Source organism: Tenebrio molitor, chromosome 6 (assembly GCF_963966145.1).
Source record: "Tenebrio molitor chromosome 6, icTenMoli1.1, whole genome shotgun sequence".
NCBI lineage: Eukaryota > Metazoa > Arthropoda > Insecta > Coleoptera > Tenebrionidae > Tenebrio > Tenebrio molitor.
In genome coordinates, this window is record NC_091051.1 from 11,564,845 (window position 1) to 11,588,792 (window position 23,948).

The window sequence follows — 23,948 nt, forward strand, 5'->3', positions numbered from 1 at the left end:
GGAACATCTGTCGTAGCTTAATCATACACATATGTATATTTGCTGTACACAGTCGTTTTACTGGTTGCCTATCTCTCGAAAATTTTATTATTAATAAAGTGATGCTTTGTCTTCAATGGTAAAACTCATCTTACCACTTATTCTGGGATAATTGTTGCTTACAATTATTATAGAAAACGTCCGTAAACTTTGCCGAAATCGAAAACTTTTTTTCAAGGTTAACATCAACACCGCTGCTTTAGAACTGACATTTCACTGAAATTTCACAGAAAAATCTGCTTACCAGTGGCGTCGGTTTAGCAATAAAGCTGGTCAGTCCTACGAATGTAAAATGTCTCTCTTCTCTATTTTATAAATTTTCTCCATTTTTAGATCATAATAATAAAATGCACAATTATAATTCCAACGTCTAAAATTCATGAGGTATGATTTATTATAAAGTAGCGTTTGAGACCCCAAATTGTCCACGCCCATGCATTGAACGCTTATTTGTGTAGGATTCCGCTACGACATGATCGATAAATTTGCTCTGATTTGTTTTCTTTTTGTTCACTTTGTACACTTCGTGACAAAATTATCAAATCAAGAATTGAAATATCGATTTTAGCTAGGAAAAATTAATATTTTTGTATAAGATACTTTTGTTAAAAACTGTCTACTGTAAATGCAAATTTGCCGCTTTAGGAAACTGCGACAGGAGCAGTTAATAAAATACGGTTTTGTAATTTGAATGTTTGAAGACAAGGACAGGCACCACATTATTTATTAAATTTTGAATCAAGTTTTCAATTACGATAGCATTCTTCGGCGTTATTGACTTCTCCTGCCAGCATGTGGGTACACCGATTATGACCCAATAATGGAGGTTTCGAAGCACGATAATAAAAGTTTTAGATTGTTTCAATCTGATGTCTCGTTTACGGGATATTGAATTTTTTGTGCGGAAAAGACGAGCACTTCTATTAACTTTTGCATTTCATAATTCAGAACGATTTCTCAACAAAGGACACCTCTCAAAGACATTTCAAACGCAATAATTTTAAACGATTGGACCACATTTTGATGTAAAAAGAGATCAAGCGTCGCTTTTGTGGCAATTCAATTATACATTCACATACATCGTCCCGTTCCATTTCGAACAAAGTCCCGCAAAACTTATGCAATAATTTAAAGGTCGTGACCAGATTTCACGACAGATACTCCTCTTTAACGGAGACCATATATTTTTATTACACCATTTTTACATTCATTTTATTGCAAGACTGTCGGACTTTTCGTTTTTTCCTCTGCTAAAATTACTAATATTAGTGGAAAGCGTCAGCTTGCGAATGCTTACAATAAATCCGTGACAGAATATATAGTAAAATATCTCGTCGGATTTTTATAAAAATCTCGTTTTTTTCAGCAACATTGCTGAAAATTTATTTTGAGTTATTAGTTTTTTTACTTTAATAAAATATGGCGTTACGTCGACGATAAATGCACATGGGTCGTATTAACATCAGACATGCGAATATTCAATGTTACAAAATGCAATGTATCCACATTAACTATGATTTATGAAATATTAACGCTAACGTTTCAGTAAAATATTCAATACTACGGTGGTTATTAGGAAATTGAAAGAATAAATAATGGAATAGTGTTGCACTACGAATATTCCCTGAAAGCTGTAATTACTGTGGTAACATCTCAAAATGCAAGCTGTTGAGAAAGGCAATTAAAGTAGGTTTATATTGTGTTTTTGTTTTAGTCTCTAAGGTTTCTATGTACAACAAAAAATAACAATTAATTAAAAATAAAACCTTTTCAAGAGTTCACACTCACAACAGGTTATGGGCCCAGTGAGCGCAGTTCGCGACGAGTAATAAGAGTCATAAGTAAATTAACGAACTTAAAAATACGCGTAATTTGTTCTAACAACGTTCGATGGCCGACGACAAGAATAAGGTCCCTCTCTTCGACGGATCGAATTTTTCGAATTGGAAATTCCGCATGGAGACTCTGCTTGATGAACTCGACCTCCTGGACATCCTGGAAACACCGATGAATGCATCAGTGGAAGCCGTTGATGCCTCAGATATCACGGCACAAGATAAAAAAAAAAAAAAAAAAAAAAAAAAGAAGGAGCAACTAAAGAAAAGGGATAAGAAGTGCAAGTCCCAGATTGTCCAACGAGTGGCCGACAGTCACTTGGAATATGTAAAGGACAAGGAAACTGCATTTGAAATTTGGACGGAACTGACAAATACATTTGAACGTCAAGGTTTGGCAGGTCAGTTACTACTACGAAAAGAGCTTCTGTTGATGAAATATAGCCCCGCGAAGGAAACGTTGGAGGCTCATTTTCTCAAATTTGATCGAGTCATGCGTGATCTACGATCGACTGGTGCCAAGATGGAGGAACAAGACATCGTGTGCCATTTGCTCTTAACAATGCCTGGTGAATACGACTCCGTCGTCACGGCCCTGGAGACGCTCAGTTCAGAAAAACTCACCATGAGCTTTGTGAGGACTCGTCTGCGCGACGAGGACAGGAAACGGGAAGGCAAGCAGCGGAAAAGCAAGAATGAAACGCAGCCACCTTTGGCTTTTGCCACACCGGAAGGAACGAAACAGAAATGGAAAAATGAACGAAGATGTCACAATTGTGGAAAATATGGTCATTATCGTTCAGAATGTAGACTAAATAAATCAAGAAGTGAACATCAACAAAAACAATTCAAAAGTAGGAATGCTAACGTAGCTACAAACAGTGCGTCAGATGAAGGCGAAAGTGAATTCTCAAATGAACACAGTTTCTCGGCTTACCTGAGTGGAAATGTGAAAAGCACGGTTTGGTGCCTTGACTCGGGAGCGTCCGAACATCTGGTAAAAAATGGCAACCATGTCAGTAATATACAGAAACTGGATCATCCTGTGTGCATTAAAATTGCCAAATCAGGTGTCACACTCAAAGCGGAAACATTTGGAGAATTTCGAGGCAAATCTGTTGTTGGAAATAAAGTCTACAATATTTATATTTCAAAAGTCCTTATCGTTCCAGGATTAGAAATCAATCTGTTATCAGTGCGGAAACTTGAGATGCAAGGACTTGCTGTTGTCTTTAAGCAAGGTTGCGGACGGATTCTCAAGGGAGACAAAATTATTGGTGTCGCACAATGCAAGAACAAACTGTACGAGCTCAAACTTCAGGAAAATGTTGAGGTGGCAAATCTCAGCAAGACTGACGGAAGTGGGAAACTTTGGCACCACAGGCTCGGGCATATAGGAAACAGCAAACTGCAAAAACTGTCACAGATTGTGGACGGGGTGACGATCTCTGCGAAGAATGCTGAAACTTCACCGTGTGACGTATGTGTAGGTGGAAAGCAAACGAAACTCCCGCACAAGGAAAAACGACCACGAACAAATAGACCACTGGAACTTGTACACAGTGATCTACTTGGACCTGTCACTCCAGAATCTCACGACAAAAAGAAATACATCTTAACCTTCATTGATGACTTTACACATTTCACTGTCGCCTATCCCATAAGTTCAAAAACTGAAATCCCTCGTTTTTTTAGAAAATATGAAGCCATGGCCACAGCTCATTTCAACCTTAAAATATCACGCTTCAGGTCTGATAATGGTCGTGAGTACATGACGAACGCACTCATGGAGCACTTCGAAAAACAGGGTATCCAGATGGAATGCACGGTTCCTTACACACCGGAACAAAATGGGGTCGCAGAGAGGCTGAACAGGACTATAGTGGAGAAGGCGAGATGTATGCTGCTGTCCAGCAACTTGCCAAAATCGTTTTGGACGGAAGCAGTCACCACAGCGGCTTTTCTGATAAATCGCTCTCCAACTGTAGCACTCGAGAACTGCACTCCGGCGGAAAAATGGTTTGGCTTTAAACCTAACCTTAAAAAGGTACGAATTTTCGGCTGCTTGGTATACCAACATATTCCAAAACAGTTAAACCCGAGGAAATTTGACACTCGAACACGGAAATGCATTCTCCTAGGCTACGCACCAAACGGCTACAGGCTCTGGCTGTTGGAAGAACGAAAAGTCGTAGTTGGGCATGACGTCATCTTCGATGAGGCTACGTTTCCATCACCCTATGGTAACGCTAATACGGCGGATCGGGAGGAGGATACGGAAGAAGAAGATGCGGAAGAAGAGGACACCGAAGAAAAGAAACTCGAAAATGAAGAACCCGATGAAGATGAAGAGGAAAATTGGAATGATGCGACGGAGACTCCGGGAGCGAAGACTCAAAAATTCACACCGACGCAGACAAGCTTACCAAGACGCTCTAGTCGAACTAAAAGGAAGCCCGAGTACTTCGACGAGTACACTGTCATAGCCTTGAACGCCGAGGCCTATGTGGACGAGGCACCCCTGGACTATGAGGATATCAAGAACCTAGAAGACAGAAAAAAATGGTACCAAGCTGTGTTGGAGGAATTGCGCGCATTGGATATTAACGAAACGTGGACTTACACGAAATTGCCACCTGGAAAAACGGCTATCAACAACAAGTGGGTGTTTCGACTGAAAAAGGACGCCAACGGAGAACCACAACGGTACAAGGCGAGGTTGGTGATAAAAGGTTGTTCACAAAAAAGGGGGATAGACTACGACGAAGTATACGCTCCTGTGGCAAGGTTGACAACCATAAGAACACTTCTCTCAGTAATCCACGAAAACAACCTACATGCGATGCAAATGGACGTGAAGAACGCCTTTCTTCACGGAAAACTGAAAGAAACAATCTACATGAAAGTTCCTGATGGAATCAACGGAAAAGACGGACTCGTGTGCAAGTTAAATCGCTCACTATATGGTCTTAAACAAGCACCTCGTGTTTGGAATGAACGGTTTGATACATTTATTAAAGGGATTCACTTCAAACAATCCCCACATGACCGTTGCCTGTATATAAAGATACAAAACGGCACAAAAATCTACCTCCTGCTGTATGTAGATGACATAATTTTGGCTGGAGACGACAAAACGACGCTAGACCAGGTTACAGCCGCTCTCAAAAGAGAATTCTCCATGTCCGACCTCGGAGAATTGCGGAACTTTCTTGGAATAAGTATCACCCGGAACGACAACGAGATGGGACTCTCTCAATTCGGATATATTAAGAAATTGCTGACTCGATTTGGCATGCAAGATTGCAAGGGTGCAAAAACTCCGATGGATGCAAAAATTCAACCCGAGCAAGTTGAACCTGCAGATTGCATCGTTGATACAAAACCATATCGCGAATTAATAGGGTGTCTGATTCGCTTTCAAGCAAACGCAACCGACAAGCAGTGGGTTGAGGCGAAGCGTATGCTCCGATACCTGAAGGATACTCAACATTTTGGGCTGATTTACCGCAGGCAGACAGCTCCAGTCCTCGCAGCTTACGCAGACTCAGACTGGGCAGGATCCTTAGACAGAAAATTCACTACGGGATTTTTACTGCAAGTCCATGGAAACGTCGTCTGCTGGTCGACGAAGAAACAGAACACGGTGGCTCTCTCATCCACGGAAGCGGAGTATGTCACCTTGGCATGCGCTGCTGCTGAGCTTGTATGGCTCAGAAATCTCCTCCGGGACATGCATGTCACCTACGAGGATTCCACCATCATGTTCGAAGACAACCAATCCTGCATACACTTGCTGAGCAAGTACGAGCACCGAAGGATGAAACACCTAGACGTCAAGTACCACTTTGTCCGGGATTTGGCAATGAGCAAAATCATCGATGTCAAGTATATACCATCGAATGAGCAGAGGGCGGATATCTTGACAAAAGGATTACCACGAACTTCTTTCGAAAAATTAAGATTGCTTATTGGAGTAAAAGAAACTCAAACTTAGATACATCCATAAGTTTCTTTTTTGAGAGTAAAATTACTTTTGTTTTCGCCACTCAACATTTTTTGTTGCTATTGTCGAAATGACCTATTGTAATTGTTGTAATATTAACGTAGAGATTATTTGCAACTGGCCCATAGAGCTTTAATTGTGGGGGAGTGTTGAGAAAGGCAATTAAAGTAGGTTTATATTGTGTTTTTGTTTTAGTCTCTAAGGTTTCTATGTACAACAAAAAATAACAATTAATTAAAAATAAAACCTTTTCAAGAGTTCACACTCACAACACAAGCTTTTCTGGAAACTTATGTGAGCATTAATAAAGTGTTTTAATACCCTTAAATGGTAAGTGGCTGAACTTGCTTTTTCAACGAGGAAGAGGTTTTACCTCGATATAAAAATTTTTATTGCTCAAAACCTTTTACATAATAAAAATTAATTTGTTCTGATCTGACTGAAAAATTAATGATAAAACACGATTAAAATATTAACAAGTTCTATAAGTGAGGTTAGATTTAAACAGCTGATCCGTGATCTGTAATCTGTGGTGCGATCACAATAAACTTTGGGGATAAATTTAAATGAACACCTATATATTTATACAAAGACCCCTACTAATTGTTTTAAAAAATGTGATACTTTGTATGTAACCATGAAATATGATTGTTAGTTTTTTGATTGCCGTATCTAAACGAGTAGATTTTTTTACATTTTATTGCTGTTAAAACACTGCTGCCGACTAAGACCGTGACATTAGATTTTATGGGTGTGAGAAAAAAGTGAATGACTACTCACAGATTCTTCAGAAGTATATTCTGTAAGGATCTAAGTGTGGTACAAATAATCATGACGAATATCAGTTTAGCATTTAACAATTTTTGTTCTGTGAAGTTCTGGTGCAATTGAGCTAATAGCCAAACTGTCACTTTCACATCAAGTGGTTTAGAACTGGTTCAGTGATTTTAAACTGGGCGATTTTTTTATAGAGAGAGAAGGTGTTTTTTAGGTAAGTGGTTGACGGATGGGTACCAAAAATGGTACTCAAGTGCGCCTATGGGTCAGATCAGAAACGCTTTCTACAAGAGACGTCTACAAAAAAAACGAGATACTGGATCAAATTCACCAATTTTCTTTAAAATGTCTAAGCACGGAGTCGAGATACACAAAGGCTTAGCACCTTTTTCAGCAGGAAAAATAATGGAAACATTTTTTTAAAATTCCAACGGATTTTGATGATACTTCCTCGGAATCACAAAAAAATGTCTGTCCACATCGTTTCTCTTGATTGAATATTCACCGGCTGATCAGAGTGTAACAAAGGAGTGTGCTAAATCAATTTCCAAAATGCATGATCTTATCAAGGAAAATAGAAGGGGGACATTGGAATGAGGTGTACTATTCCATTAGGATAATGTTTCGGTTGACAAGGGGCGGTAGATTTGTCCCTTAGTGATTATTGTTTATTCCCAAAATTAAAAGAGCACCTTCGTGGTATTCATTTTGTCGAGGCAATGGAGGCACAAACAGAAGAATTTTTTTCTTTTGTTCTAGTGTCTTAGGTTTGTTACGTTTTAAATTCTATTCGAAATACGCCCGGAAAGGAAGTTTTTGTCAAAAACTCCACGCAGGCCGAAACGAGGCAGTCAGGTTCTGGGGCTTGAAGAGAGCTAAAGACGTGGTTGGGTTTGAGAAAGAGGGTTGTGACTTCCATCGCCGTGGTGCGGATCATAGACCCCTCACGCGGAAGGTTCAGGAAAGCTGAGCATCGTCTCCACGAGGAGTCGCCCTACCGCCGAGGAAGGGAAAGAACTGCAGTCTCCATCTGGACGTCGGGACGCCGTTGGACGAGACCGGATGAAGAACGCCCAAGGACACTGACGTTGCCCCAGCATTCCACATCGGTGATAGTATTCGCGCCCTTCTTCCGAGTAATTGAAATTTTTTCTTAGCTCGAATTGTTAATTTAATTTCCTTTTTTTTATACACGGTTTTGTAATTTTGCTGGCTCGGTGGCCGTGCCAGCAAGAGGCAATCGATCAGTGTAGTTGCCTTTTTTCCGTTTTTATTTTGGTGTTTATCGTCGGGCTTTTTGTTTCTTACTTCGAGGACGAGACGAAGATCACAAGGATCTCCCGGAGATCGTGGTCGCCGTAATCCTTTCGCGGGCGGGGTAGAGATCGAGAATAGTTTTAAGTTAGGTTAGTTTTCGTTACTTTGTATGGGAACGCGGATTCATTAAATTGATTTTATTTTGAGAGCTCTGTATTATTTCTCCTGGGGTTCCCGGATAAGACAGAACCACTCCCCATTCTCGCCAAGGGGATGTCGGTTTTCGACATTAGTGTAAAAGAAGTCATTAATGAAGATATAATCGGAATTGAAAGGAAAATATTTTATTAACGTAACAATTCCGATGCTAAAAAATAAAACTGTTTTAATTTTTCAGATTTTTTTTTCTAAAACGACTCTCGTGAGAAAGAACACTGGCAGAAAAAATATAGCTCGTAATTTCTTTACTTCCAATACAAATTATTTATTGCAAACTGCAAAGGTTCTTCTTCACTCTCAAATCTGGCAACTTATTTCTGTTTGTATTTATTTGCTCTTGTATTTAAATTGTCTAAGGCAATTTTGAATACATTTTTTCTTTCTTTCTTTTTAATATTAACTTATACAACGCATTTTAATTCAGATCAAAATAAAAATGTATGGTATCAAAATAGACATTATTCAACAGATAGAGTTGCAGATTCAAATATTCGTACTCACGGATGGTTGATTATTTGGTCATTGGCCCATTCAAAAACTACCACCTCAAGTAAGGAATGAATCACAGTACATATTTTGAACTGATGAGGTAGAATGTGTACGACCGTATATAAAAGAGTGGTTTAGAAAAGAAAGAATAAAACATTTGTTCGGTGATTCTTACAGTTCTCTGATCCAAAGTTCATTGAAAACTTGTGGTATCACGTTGGCTGTTTAATTAAAAACTAGAAAAGCAATTTAGATTAACCATTCGTTCCTTAAAGTAAGTTTTTAAACCTATTCCAAACACTTTTTTAAAATATTTTCAATGGTTTATCTGCTTTGTCTATATTTTTCTTTGAAAATAGATAATTTTGCTAAAATGATTAATATTATTTAATACATATTTAATAATGATTGTGCAGTTCTCACTTTTTGCATTTTTATGTTACGTTGAAAGCTGTATTAAGTTTCCTGTGAAGAGCCATTGATCTCGTTTATATTTTTAGTTATTATATTTGTTATATGTGGCCACATAAAATGTTGGTTATTTTATAGATACTTTATGTCAATATACTGGTATTATACATGTAATTTACAGATCAATGAAATAGAAAAACAGAGTAAATTGAAAACAAAAAATATTACCAACCAAGCAAATCAATAACACGGCCTTCTTTTACTGCTTTTTATTCGTCAATTACGGTGTTAAACAAGACATTATTTTCTCAATAAATAATAAAACAACATAGATATAAATACACCACAATAAGTTATTACTGATTGGATGAGAAAAATCAATTTGAACAAACAGCTTAAATCCCCAATAGTGTTCAGTAAAAATCAACTTAAATAAATATATTTTTTCCTCAAACGTCCGTAAAATATGACATTGTACTGCTGCATTGATAATGCTAAAGTGTCACTTCATTGTCATGGCATCTAACGAGCTGACCAGCGTCCGTGAAGTTATTATCTCCGCTGAGGAGCGTCCGTGAAGTTATTATCTCCGCTGAGGGCGTCCGTGAAGTTATTATCTCCGCTGATGAGCGGCTGTAAAGTAAACTAGCTAAAATCATTTGAAATTCCTACCTGACTTCTTAACATGTCTTAAATAATTTGTTATTATAACTAAGGAGCAAAAGAAAAGCTTGATTCATTTTAATATAGGAATTAACACATTTATGGGTTTATGCATGCTTAATTAATTTAGTAAATACACATTTTAGGCACAAATACAACGAATATAAATTAATGTACTGAAGTAATTAGAAAGCCTTTGTGTGATTTATCAAGCATCAGCTTGTATTTGAAATTTATTCAGATTCATCTGTGGTCTTGATGTCCCTCTTTTAAGCCTCAAAAATGTAATGGTTTCATTACGACTGAATTCCATTGTCGTGTTTTGCATCTTTTATAACCTCTGAACTTGTTCCTATCGAATATATCTCGCCTCTTATTCAAGTCGGCAGCAATAAATAAAGGAAGCTTACTTCTAAGTCTGAAATAAATGGAAATTTTTCGGCAACGAACTTGTTAAGCTAATTAGTAATAATTTACGAATATTCATCACAAGCGCACCTCGAAAATTTTGTATTCGTCTCGACGTTCATATTTTTCCCAAATTTTACGAAAACGTCTCGCAGACATTAATATTGTGTCGTTTCACGCGATGTCGCTGTAACATTTCGTAATATAAAAGCGACCCAGAAAAAAATGGCATCGTTCCCTTAATTAATGCTCCAGAAGAATCCAACGAGATGTGCTCCATCTCCCGCCAATAGAGAAAGATGATGCGGCTGCATAATGTGGTGTTGTTTGTTGTGCTGAAATTAATCTCCCAAGTACATTATTACTCCCGTGCCTTAAAAATCTTTTCCCTGTTTGAAAACATCACGTACTAGTCGAGGGGATAAACTCTTCTTAACCCCGGTATTAACTCTCGAACTTTCCATCCAACAGTTGTATGTTTGGATTTGACGAGTAAACAAGCAATTTACACGGAATTTATACGAGTCTTGAGTTCATTTACATCACACCCCAGAAAAGAATGTGGACGGTATCGGATAAACACCGCTAACTTTTAAGATGTGGTTTCGGTCTCTTGTCGAATTGGATTTTATTGGGCCTTGCGACACCGTCTTATCTGTCCGAAGAGGTGGTCCAACTCCGTCAACTTATCTCCAGATAACTCCATCCCCGTTGGTTTGCGCCCAAATGTGCATTATTTCTACTGTTGGCTTGATTGTCGGGAGTTAATCGGACGTGCAACATCACTTATCGTCCCTCGTCTTTAACAACTTCTTATTCTTATTAAATTACGCGAAAACTTTCCAAGGGCTCGCGAAGTCGCATCTCTCCCCCTGTTTGTTTCCCCGCATTTTCGAAATCCTCGATTACTATTGTTACCAAAGCTCTCATCGATTTTCAGTTGTTACGGCCGCAAATAGAGCGAGCTTCTTTTTGAACTGGTCGTAATTGAATTTTTAATGTGGGGCGGCGAAAGCGCACTTGCACCCAGGAATCCGTTATTTCGAGGTGCTGACGAAAGCTCGACTCGAATATGAAAGTGTAAGCAACGAAAGCTCACCTCGTCATTTATCTATTTAAATAACTTCCTGAAAGCGCAGTTAAATCGGAGGGCCTCCTTTCACTCTTTGATTTATTGTTTAGAATTATCATTCACACTAATTGTTCGTGGGGAACGATAAATTTTACCTGGCGCGGTGTCACGACGTGTGAAGGACGTCCATTAAAAATAGACTGGCACTGTATAAATGCACCATTGAAAAAACTAATTGAGTACCTAATTCACTTTTTGAACCATATAATTTAAAAATAAAATATAGCACCAGACATGACATATCCTCATCAATCATTTCTATTCCGCTGCTTTTAGCTCGCTGTTATGCATTTGAATCAATACAATTTCACACGAAGATGGCTTAAGAAACGCAATTCGTGCCTGATTAAAAAGTCGCGACAAAGAACTCGATGGTAGCGTTGTCACAATAACACTTCGATTTTACATCCGCCTGTAAATATCGCTTTTATTGATTGAAGGAATTTCGCGTGGGACCACCAACGGCGTTAATGCATGCGGAGAAGTGTCCAAATGGGGCCATAACTCACATATTACGATAGGTGACTGAAATAATTGCTTTACCTTGAGGACAAAGCGCCTCCTGAAAGAATTCGAAAGGGTGACGTGCACTCTTATCGAGTTAGAGTGATGAATTGGTTTAATGTGACGTCAAAGTACCCCACGATAAGGGGTTGCAAAGGGAGTCACACTTTCTGCGGCTAGACTGCGGTCCTGGGGTACTTCTTCTGAAAAGTACCTTCACGCGCAGATATGAATGTTAGTCGTGTGTGACGGGAAACTATGTGATTAGTTTAAACATATACGGCAAACATGCCAACTACAGACTGTCTGAATTTGGCAAAGTCAACACTAACGATAATAATCAAATCAGTCAATTACTGACAGGCATGCTCCCCATTCTCCCCATTTTCACAACTGGTGGGAAATATTTGCCATACTACTTTGAGTTGTAAAAGTCGGGGGGATTCTGGCTCTTCGTCGCTTCAAAAGAGCTTTCTGGACGAATCCTCACGTCCCGATAATACAGCTACAGAATAGTCGCATCTAATAACGATACACTTGAAAAATATGTCAACAGATATTCAGATAACGAAGTGGGCTTAAATTGTGGAAGGCGAGCTTTGAACGATAACGATTTTGCTGGTTGTTGTTTGTGGAGTTGTAAAAATTTAATATATGGAAGTATGCCGTAGTAAACATGGTATTATTAAAATTTATTTATACGCATATTGCCCGTGGCGCATTATTCGTTTAATTAAATTAATGAACATTTTGTATTCCGGACGTAGTTTTTCCTAACGTTCTGATATTACATTTATTGGTTAATAAAACACACTGACACATGCAATAACAGTAATATTTTAATAATGGTGCTTTTGAGGTATATTGCCGGATCTATAGAAAGCAAATTACCTAACATACCAAGCGGCAATAATATGTATGTAATTTCCTTCAGTGTTACTTACAACGAAAAAAGAATTTAGGGTTACACTAATGAATACAATAATTTGTTTCCTCGGTAAACTATCGCATTACAGAAATGATAATCTTTAAGTGTGTTATAGCAACAACACCTAATTCTTAGAGTTGCGAAGATCATAACTCAGAAGCTTGCACGTGGTAAATATTATTTTTCAGTGTTTATTATTTACATGTTTGAATGTTTTAAAACGATTCTAGGGTTATGAGATTGTTATTCAAGACGGGGATAAACTTACGTCGAGGAACAGAAATGCGAAAGATGATAGACAAGATGAATCAGGGTAGGCATCAACAATTTTTTAAATTTCGTTCGCAATCGTGATTTAATATTTTGCACGACAACGTTGAATTAGATTTTACTCTGTGAAAAACAAAAAATCGAAGTGGTATAAGGGGAAGAAAGACATGCAATGCTTTCATTCTGCGTTGTAACAGTACAAGGTTTTCGTTTTTTACCGACAGTGTACCAAGAAATTAAAATATTTCTTTGAATAATCTTGTTAAAATCTTTTCGATCCTGCGTGACAATTTTTACTTATCATTTGCTTTTAGTTTACAATAGTTATTTATGTATCAAGGCTAAAAAGTGCATCTTTTTTGTCCGAGTCTGAGTTTTCTGACCGAGGCGTAGCCGAGGCTTAAAATAGGTGAGGGCAAAAGGCAGTTTTTGGCAGAGGTGCATATTAATTTTTTTTAAACAACGGCACGAGAACTACTAAGCCAAAGGCATCATTGGAAAAATTACAAATTTATTTTGTATCTACTTGTTTCAAATAGATAAATTTGTTACTACATATGTATTAACACATTTTTTTTATAGTATTTGTTATCAACAAACTAAAAATTTACTATTTGCATTACAATAACTTATTTACATAATTTATGGTGACAGGACACTTAGCGGTTTTGTAGGTTTCGTTGCTAACTTACTAAACAGATCAAGAAATTGCGCCACGGTCGGCGTCCAAAAAAGAGTTACTTTTCGTCCGCTTGTGAGTACGTAAAATTACCGTTTTCATTAAGGGTGCCTAAAAATATTTAGGTATGCATACAAATTTCTAAACGTTGACTTCTTATTTATACATTTTTGCACTATAGATGACTATGCTCGACAAGACAATCAGAACTGAAAAAAAAGTAGGAAATGATTTCAAAACTGGTTAAGCTCTGGACCAACCTAGACATATGTAGATGGAATAAAAAAATCGAAAAATGCCTTAATTTTAGGGAACGGAATTTGGGAAACGACATTGTGTGGCCCGAATTGCGTTCTCACTTTTCGATTTGTCTTCAATGGTTTGCCTTTATCACATTCCCTCTCATCATATAAACCGGAGTCACATAAGGCGTGGAATTAGGGATGAGCCGTGTATAATAACCTTACACAAATTGTCTTACGGCTAATGTCATTTCGGTTGGAAGAGTGGGACGCCCCAGCGGCCCCAAAACAATAAAGTCCTGTTTTTGATTAATGCCATCTTTAAATCATCCAACCCCAGCCAAATAAATAAGCATTCCTGCAACCAACACATGTACACCATAGCCTTGATTTAACGGTAGCTTTTAAACCGGCGGGTGAGTAAATAACTCTTTGTGCATACATTTATAGTCTTCCACTGAACTGCAAGTATAAATAAACGGTTTTCCTGAACTACCGATTTTCACATTTTTTTTTTGGACGATCGTCCGATCGGCCTGCATCTAATTACCCTCGTCATGGGGCATGACTCACTGTGGCCACCGCCAGAATTTATGGCCTCTTGTTTGAGCCGTGATCGCATTAAAGCCAGAAGTGCTGGTAATGTAAGCCCGATATCGAGGGTTACTCGATTTGTACCCGTGTTGATTAAATCAAGCGAGCTGTGGAATTCGTTTTATGGCCGATCTTAAATATTTAAGACACGTGGCCTCCTTGATGAGATCTTCTGAATAATGCCGTTGAAACATCGAATTATTCATCCGGATTCGATTCTGTGACGGTTCCAACGAAACGAATTCAAATTAGCCCGAGTTAGTTAACTGCGTTTGAAGATCATACGAGTTGTCGTTTATTTATTCAGCCTCCTGACTGTTGTTTCAATAGTTCTTTATTTGTTCTGTTGGAGTTCATATTTCTTGCGCCTCGCTGAAACTTCTTGGAAATTCTTCTGTACGTTTCGTGTTTATGGGGCTTTGGGTGACCCTGAAAACGGACGCGGAGACGCTCCAAGTGTCGGTCCGGTGGACCCCATGTGTGTCCGTTCGAAACTACATACAAATATTTTACGTGAAAATATTTCAAATATCCTTGTTGTAACACCGACAAGAAATCTGTAATCTATGGTGTAACTGAGAATGCACAATTTTAACACGAAATATATAACGGGTGTTACAGTTAAATGAATATGTGCAAAAATACTACAAAAACAGGTCATCTAAATGTCTTAAAATTTTATTTAGAAGTAAACCTCAAAACTGGTTCGTATAACGCAGTGAGTTGAGTCGATACTTATTGGTATTGCAACTCTCCCCTTCTGTCTATTTTGGGATCATTTTAATTTCCAGTCGATTTTAGCACTGAAAATATAGATAATGTATGTATCAGGCGTTCATTTAAATTTATCCTTTTACTCTGCAGACTGACGAGTGGTGCGTTCACAATCAACTCTTCAAGGCCAACTCGAGGATATGTACATTTAAATGAACGCCCGATACTTTAGGCTTTAGAAAATGTTTCTTTTTGTCAATTCACATACAGTGCAGGCCCAATTAGAAAAATGTTTATAAAACGCTGCAGACGAATAAATAAGTAAACTTTTTGACATTTCAATGGATCACAAGTCATTATCGTCACAGCTCGTTCTGCTCCTTTACGCTTCTTTGTACTTCTTTGACCTCATTTGTGCTCACTTGTATTCGTCTGTGCCCATCTCTACGCGTCTATGGTCATTTGTGCTCACTTTGTAGATTGGCAATTTTATGAAATCTTCTAGTTACCGCCTGTTACTAGTTGCCAGCCTTAAGATTTTGCCGAGACATCATTCGCACCCTCGCACTGAGCCCCCCATCAGATGTACGCTATATGTCCCCTAATTACGTCCAAGGAAAAGACAGTCGTGATGGAATTAAACCCGGAGTGGTGTGTCTATAGGTCATGAGAGTGTTGCCAATCGAATCCGCCCTTTCCCATCACGACCAGTTCCGTTCTCTTTAAATCACGTCACTCGAAGACTAATATGGAAATTAAAATTATCTTGTTTTTCAAAACAAAATCTGCTTTCCTTGTCAACCTGTCAAAGTTAAAAATTCACACGACGCAATTCCTGACATGACTTGTGAGTTCGCGGTTAATTATCGAGAAGAAAAATGTCAGTTGAAAAGAGCGTACAAAGGTTTAAATTGTTGTTTTTTAATTTGTTGCGATAATCGCTACATGGATGTCGCATTAGCAAGCAAAACGCCACAACAAGGATAATGTTAATGATCTACATACATATGCAACGTGTGAGATAGAAGAGTGAATATATATTTGACATTCACATGAATATTAGTCGAGCATAAATTTGATTACAAAAAAAATAATCATAGAATGATATTTTTTTTATTTAAGGGAGTGTTTCTTAGATTGCACCTGGAACTTGTGTATTACTAATGTTTTTATTTTGTTTGTTGTATTATTAATTGTAACAAATTAAATTTTTGAAGTTGTCAATGAAATTACAAGAAAAACTGAATATATCATATTTATTAATAGATTATAAATTGCACATTTACAAGAAATTTTAAATATGTATCTAATTAAGTGCTTATTTGTCATTTATAAATATCATACATTAAAATGTTGGTAAACGAGTTCTAAGGACATTGTAGAATCATTTAAGCTGCGAGTTCAAGTGTAATGAAGAAAAATGTGAATTACAAATGTGGCGAACTTTTGACTACAAGAATAATTGCTCTGAGATTTATTTGACGTCATCTCTGCAATTAGCGAATGCTAGATGATAATTAATTCACAAGTGATGATGTCATTTCATTAGGAACTCTTAGGGTAACTTATGTACATTTTAACAGTTAATTTAAAGAATTTATATTAAAATTTTATTGGTCATTAAAAATTGAGAAGTAAGAGGGTGATTCATCTTTTGGAAGGAAATCAGTGAAAAAAAGTGATTTATTGACATTAATATTATATAAAATTTGGTTGGTATCTCTTTTTGAGTTTAAGAATTAACAATTTTTCAGTAAAAATTACATGTTTAAAATACATACCGGGTGTAGAATTGGTTTACGAGACATAGGATTTTACATGTAAAAATAAAGAGTTTCAATTATTGACTCCCCTAATAATTTTATACCAAAATAGTTAAAATGAAAGTTAGAGAGAATTAAAAATACTGTCTAATTCCACTCTTTGTTTTTTTCTAACATCTTGTGGTACTGAAACAAAAGCAAGAAAGGGGTTAACACAAAAATACTAAAAAGTAGCACTAGCCATGAAATTTGACTTTTAAAATACTATGTATTTGTCGGATGGTTTCTGTATTATTTAATTGTCTTTTAATTTGCCCTTCAAATGAAGTCGTACAGGACTACTGTGGCAGGAATTGATCGGTCTGGGAAACCTGAAGCAAATGTTGCTTGGAAGTTGCTTAAAAAATATCCTCCATAATAACATTTAAAGAAATAAATACAATTTCATGCTTAGTAGTACTTTTTACTGTTTTGTGTCAACTTTTTTCTTGCCTTTCTTTCAGTACCACAAGATGTTAGAAAAAAAGTAAGACTAAAATTAGACAGCAATTTTAATTCTCTCCAACTTTCATTTTAATTATTTTGCCGTAAAATTATTAGGGGAGCCAATAATTGAAACTCTTTATTTTTACATGTAAAATCCTATGTCTCGTAAACCAATTCTACACCCGGTATACCGTTTATAGGTATGCGCCTAATGTAAATTATTAGACCAAATAAGCAAACGGTTTATAAACATCGAAAACAATCACATTTTTGCTATGGCCAATTTTCTGGATCTTACATTTAAAAGATAAGGATTCTCAAATAACAATTCCTTCGAAAGAGTAAAAGAAATAGTAACATGATTGGCATCAGAAATAAATTTTCCTGAAGACAAAGAAAAAGAACCCATTGAAATGGACGTTGGCCAAGGCGTCGTAGGTTCATCCATATAGGACGATTTTTATAAAAAAAAACTGCCCACTGCAAGTGGAAAAGAAAATCAGGAAATCAGGTTCTAACAAGATGGCTGTCCCGCGCATTTCAGCTTAGATGTTAGAATTTTTTTAAACGCCTCATTTCCTAATTGTTGGATTGGTAAAGGTGGTGCTATAAATTGGTCAGCAAGATCTCCTGATTTAGCACCTTGCGACTTTTTCATGCGAGGCCACCTTAAAAGCAAAATTTACAAAAGAGAGAGAAGCAATAACTACCGAGTGCGTGTGAACTACTGAGAGGCAATTGGCCACTGTAAGAAATGTTTTTTTATAACAGATTGGGGTATTGTTTTTCAAAACGGGGGGTTATTTGAATATTTATTGTAATTTTATCTTTCTTTAGTATTGTAATTTTTTCAAAGAATTCAAAGAAAAACTGCTTAAACTGTGAATTACTTTAATATTATTATTATTGATTATTTAATAGCAGATGTATCAAAATAGTGTCATAATGCTTATAAACTGAATGCACATAATGTTAATTGCCTATGTTTGACTTTGAGAGTGGACACCCGGTATAATGAATAATGATAAATCACAAGCAAATGGTTAGCCACAGAATCATAATGTTTTTGGGGTGCCTTTGAGGTAATTTTGCTTGATTTTGGGTGATTTTCAATGATTTTTTCTTTGCCCAATTTTTGGTGGCCTATACAAGGTGTTTTCGAAGTTGAGGCGTTCCTTTTAACATGTAATAGTATGCGTTGTTCTAAAGAGTTTTAGCCAAAATCACCTTAGTAAAATGTGTACCGCAATGAAGATACGATAAGTTAATTTTATTGAAATTTTTGAAATAGGTCCTGCTCAAGAAATTAGAATTGAGAAAAAAAAATCAAATGAGCATGGACGTTAATCAAAAATGCTATCACAGTTGTCACCTAATTAGTCGGAATGGCTTATCATTACGAAAATAATGAGCTAATGTTGCTAATGTATGGACAATGTTGTCACTTATCAGAACGCAGTTGCGGCTTCCAGAGAGTACGCAGAGCGATTTCCAGAAAGACACCATCCTGGGCCACGTCAGTTATTAATCTAGTACACTGGAGAAATAGACAGGACTGGACTCAACATTTTAGGAAACCATAAAAATATACAATCAATTATCTCCGTTAATACAAACATTTTACTAAGAAGATTTAGGCTAAAATTCTTAAGAATAATGTATAGTACCTCGTGGTATAAGGAACGCCTCAACTTTGAAAACACCTGTAGATCTCTGGGTACTTTTGGGGTGCATAAAAATTAGGTGTTTTTTGAAGAATTTCTGATCTTTTTGGGCATTTCATATCCTCTTTTGGTCGTCTTTCATTAATCATGTGCTAATTGACCTGATCCAGAACTAACATTTTATATACCTACTACTTTCTTTGTAACCTCTCTAGCTGAAGATTATTATCATCTATTCGTTACTATGACATTGTGTCTACTGTTCTTACACATCAAAAGAATTTTGTATAAAAAAATTCCGATGTTAAGAGCATGTCATGTTTAATTTAGTTGCTGTATTTAAATTATTTATTTAATTAGATTTTCAGTTAACTTTCCCAGATTTGCTGGAGGCACAATAATTTATTTTCGTAATTTTTTTTATGTAATTAACATACGTGACCGTTATTACTTACAGCATAAATGGCCCATGGTTTTTTTATTTAATCTATTTTGATAATTAACTTTTAACACTTCTTCTGCGACCAGTTGTGTCTAGATTCTCCATAACATTTGTTAACGATGCATTCCTTTTTTATTGTAAAAAAAAATTCCAAAAAGTTAATTCTCTATCACGGTAGTAAAAATAAACAACAATAAATTCTTACAAACGAACACGTAAAATACCTACATATTATTTTAGAACAATACTTTGTTTTGCTTCTTGTTATTATGACTACATATAATTTTGAAGATGTTTTATATTATTTATATCGACTGTCCCTCTTTTTATTACAATTCATTTTTTAAAGGTTTTATTACATCAAAGACTTTGTATTCTGTAGCCAACATAAATGCAGTTGGTATGCCTATCTACACCAGCATACAAATTGCAGTAGCAACACAAAGCAACGTTATCTCTTCAGCAGAAATTGAATCTAATCGAGTGTTTTTTGTAAGAAGCTAATTATGACAAGAACGATCTTGTGTGTCTCCGGTTTGTGTTTCAACAATGTTTAATCAACACTTCAGATTTCAAGAATGTTTTATCGTCGTTTAAGATGATCATAACGGTGTGCCATAATCGATTTATGGATGTCATATATTAATTAATAAATCATTAATTAGAGCCGTGTTTTGTGTGCACAGAATGCACCAATAGATAATGCTGTTCACATAACGATAATTAAATCAGACCTAATGACACTCATTGACACTGCCAAACTAGCTCCAACAATTAACTTTTTAGCACCACCGACGAACATCGTTGTTGCGCTGAGTTGAGAGATCTCAAGACGTTAAAACCATTCGATAAAATAAAATTCTCTGGATTTGCTTGATTTCTTCCAACAAGATGTCAATTTGTCAAGAACGGCACACGTAAACGTGCTTGAATCAAATCGTAAAACTGATTGAATTAGTGGTTTTTAAATTTTTGCAGCGGGACATAAAACGCAGGATTGCTTTCATTTCGTCTTATCTCCATTGTATCGTAATAAAAATTACGAATATTAAATTTGCACTCTTCGCATAATCTGACAGAACAGAAAAATCGCTTTATGAAAGTGAACGAACGGACAAATGAAAAGTTACTGATCAGGGAAATGAGGTTCCGATTATATCAACCCTTTTTTTATTTTTCTCTTATGTACTTTTTCCCACTTAATTTGCAGCTGTTATCTTAACACAATGATGTCAAACTATCATGATTATTTTTCGAGACTTGAAATTCTGTAGGTGTACAGTGAAGACTTGACTTTTTCCGGTGACAGTTTGTAATGGAATAGGTCTTGTTAATGTGAGAACACAGTCAGGGTAATCCGGTTGCATTCTTTTTGAACAACCACAAAGTAGCTTTTCTATAAATTCCTGAACGCTCTTATTTTTGTTATTTATTTGCCGACGAGCGTATCTCTTCTAATCTTTTGTTCATTCTTTTATGGCGAAATATTTACGACAGTTTGCCGTAATGTTGTCTACTTTGAAGTAAACGCATTTGCACTAAAGCGCACATCTTGTTTCAAACAATTGCTTCTATTTCAAGCATGTGCTCTGGTAATAGTTCTATTTGTATTCACGTTATGACCATGTTTCGGTTTGTCAGAAATGGACGCTTCTAGCATAACGCAATAACATTTCAAATAATTACTTTTTCTAATGTGAATGAGATCTTATTCCAAGTGAATAACAATTGTTTCGTTATCATCAAGTGAAATGCAGAGTTGAATACTGTTGTAATGCTAAACGTTGCGAACCTTATAAGTTGTAATCTGTTATTATGTAGGCTGTTTCTACCAGTTACTGTTAGAATTTAAGCCCTCACTAAAATCTCTCTGAAACGCTTTACTTTGTCAGTATTGTAGTTTGTATGTTAAATTTAATTAAACTTTGTCAGATTTTAGTTAATTAGGGTGCAAGGCGAGTGGGGAAAAATCCCTCGCTGCTTCCTCTCGAGGACACCAAGTTAAATAATAAAGAAACGAAAAGAAGAAAGACAATTATTTAAATTTATAAGTGATTACAAACAGCGCAACATCCCTCGTCAAATAAACTGGGGACATCAGGTAGTGAGAAGTCGCAACTATTTACTTTGAATTTGGGGATCATTACTAAAATACACACCACCTTAATGTTCCCGTCTGTACAAGATAAACACAACTACCCCCATATTTTTTCTGTGTGAAAGGAAACACTACAAAGACCAGCCCTCATGTTTGTTTTCACGTTTGTGTAAGCATCATAGTTTCAAACTGCACCAAGGGCCATTCCGTGTTAAATAATTAAACGGAACGTCATTAACATCCGCATTTGTTTAAACGTGATACTAATAATTAGGGCAGATTTTAATTGGATCGCTAGATTTTCCAATCAATTGTTGATCATTTCGTCGAATCCTTTGTTTGATCCGCTTGAAAACAAACGTCCTAATTAAAAATAAAATAATGAAATCAGTATTTGTAGTAGAACAAATTGGATCGTTAATTGAATCGTTCACAATGGACGCCGGAAGTAACGCCATAATCGATTGGATATTAACAATCACCGGTGTTATTTCAGATGAGTGGTGAAGTGTCTCGCGGACTCCAGTCGGGGAAGCGGAGGCCCACCCCCATTCCGGTGCCGCCGCCGAGAATCCCCACGCCGATGCCGCCTTCCAACAACAACAATCCAACCAGGTAATTGACTCTCTTATTATTTAAACAATGATGAATTTTGGAGTGCCCCTCAATCCCTCGAAGAATAATCAAATGGAATTATCGGGCTCTAGAGATTTTTTTCATTTGCGAGTGTCACGGTGCAAATGTACGGGATTAAAGCGAGCACGCTCCGCCAAAATCAAAGAGATCGTGATATCCACATGTCGCCAGAGAGAGTTTTGTACGTTTGCTGCCTCTCGGAATTCACTCTTGCATCTCTGAAAGACAACAGTTGAGATTTCTCGAGCTTTGTGGTGTAATCAGCGATCTAAAAAGCTGGCTTCTAAGGGAATCTCATCTGAAATGTAGATAGGCAACTTATAAGTTTTTGTAGCTGGGTTTTGACGATGCAATGCCTGAAGAGGTAAAGTCTAAAAGAAGCGACTGGAAATTGGAGTGTCATAGAGCTTTGTGGAGAACCCATCATTTAAAATCATTTTAGAGATTAATTTAATGCATTTGCTGGTGCAAGCTATAATCATGTGGCTCTCAAAACGTTAATAGTGGTATTTGTGATTATTTTTATAAATGTTGTATTATATGCGAGTATATGTTGCACCACTAGAGGATAATTTAATAGTGCTTATAAAAACTCATTTTTAAGAATTCAAACAATTTTCATTAAGTGGGAAAAATTGATTTTAAACAGATGCGTTATAATGGTAAAGAATGATATTATGAACAGCCTAAATCTGTAATTTTTGATTAAAAAAAAACTGAGGAAACGATCAGAACCTGCGGTCATTTCAAATCTTAAATAATTAACCGCATGCAAGGTATCCTGTTCAGAAAATTTAAATATGTAAGTTGTGGGAATGTCGTGCATTCAATAATTGAAATAATCTTTACCAAAGATGCAAATTTAGTAATCCTGTATTATTCAACAAGAGTGTAATGACTAATGATGACACTCACGAAAATGAAGTTTGCATCCAAGATTATAATAGACATTCTACGCGAGTAGAATACGATACGTTTTTACAATGAACGCATTTCATTATTTTCACTGTAAGAATTCATTACTTCTTTTCAATAAAAAAACTCGCGAATTATGTCTTTTCAAAATAAATATAATATGTGAATATTACGTTGTGTAATAACAACTTTATAATGTACACGATAATTTGCAAATGCACTTATGCGATTGGTCACAATCCGTAGAGTAATGGGTCATTGCTCACAGCCATGGGTAATGAATAACATTACTTTATGGGTATAGTATATAATTGCACATGTAATGAATGTGTTATTTCATAGGAGTAAAAGAAGTTATCTAAATGGCTCCTACAATTTATTTGGATCTATCAAAAGCTTCATCTTTAAGTGAAATTTTATACAAGAAATTCTACTTTCAACCCTTTTGGTGTTGGCCCACAGCCAAAATTTCTCTGGGTCACTAGATATGTTACGTTAGTTCAGTTATTTGTTTCCTAAATAGTGACAAATATATTTCAGAGCCTGTGTTTTTCAGTATTGTTGATTTTTTTAAATCGGGAATACCTACTTCATAAACAATTAAATTATGGACAATTGTCTTTGCGTTTTGAATCAAAAACAGGAACATTAGTATTAAAGTAAAATTTCTCTATTCAATTCACGTCTGAAAAAATTGCCTAATATGACTAGTTATGCGCTTTAAAACGGGTGACTATTAAAATTTTCACTTGGAGTTGGCTTTGAACGAGTTTTAAT

General features: G+C 36.4%; 1 protein-coding gene across 2 annotated transcripts in view; it reads left to right on the top strand.

The window, feature by feature from the left end:
- The window catches only part of LOC138133792 (kinesin-like protein CG14535), a 234,738-nt gene that overhangs the window by 18,592 nt on the left and 192,198 nt on the right, over positions 1–23,948 (top strand). For both annotated transcript variants that reach the window (XM_069051748.1, XM_069051749.1), the window contains exon 2: positions 22,117–22,235. In XM_069051748.1, the coding sequence (XP_068907849.1) occupies positions 22,117–22,235 (119 nt within the window). The remainder of the gene's footprint in view (positions 1–22,116; positions 22,236–23,948) is intronic.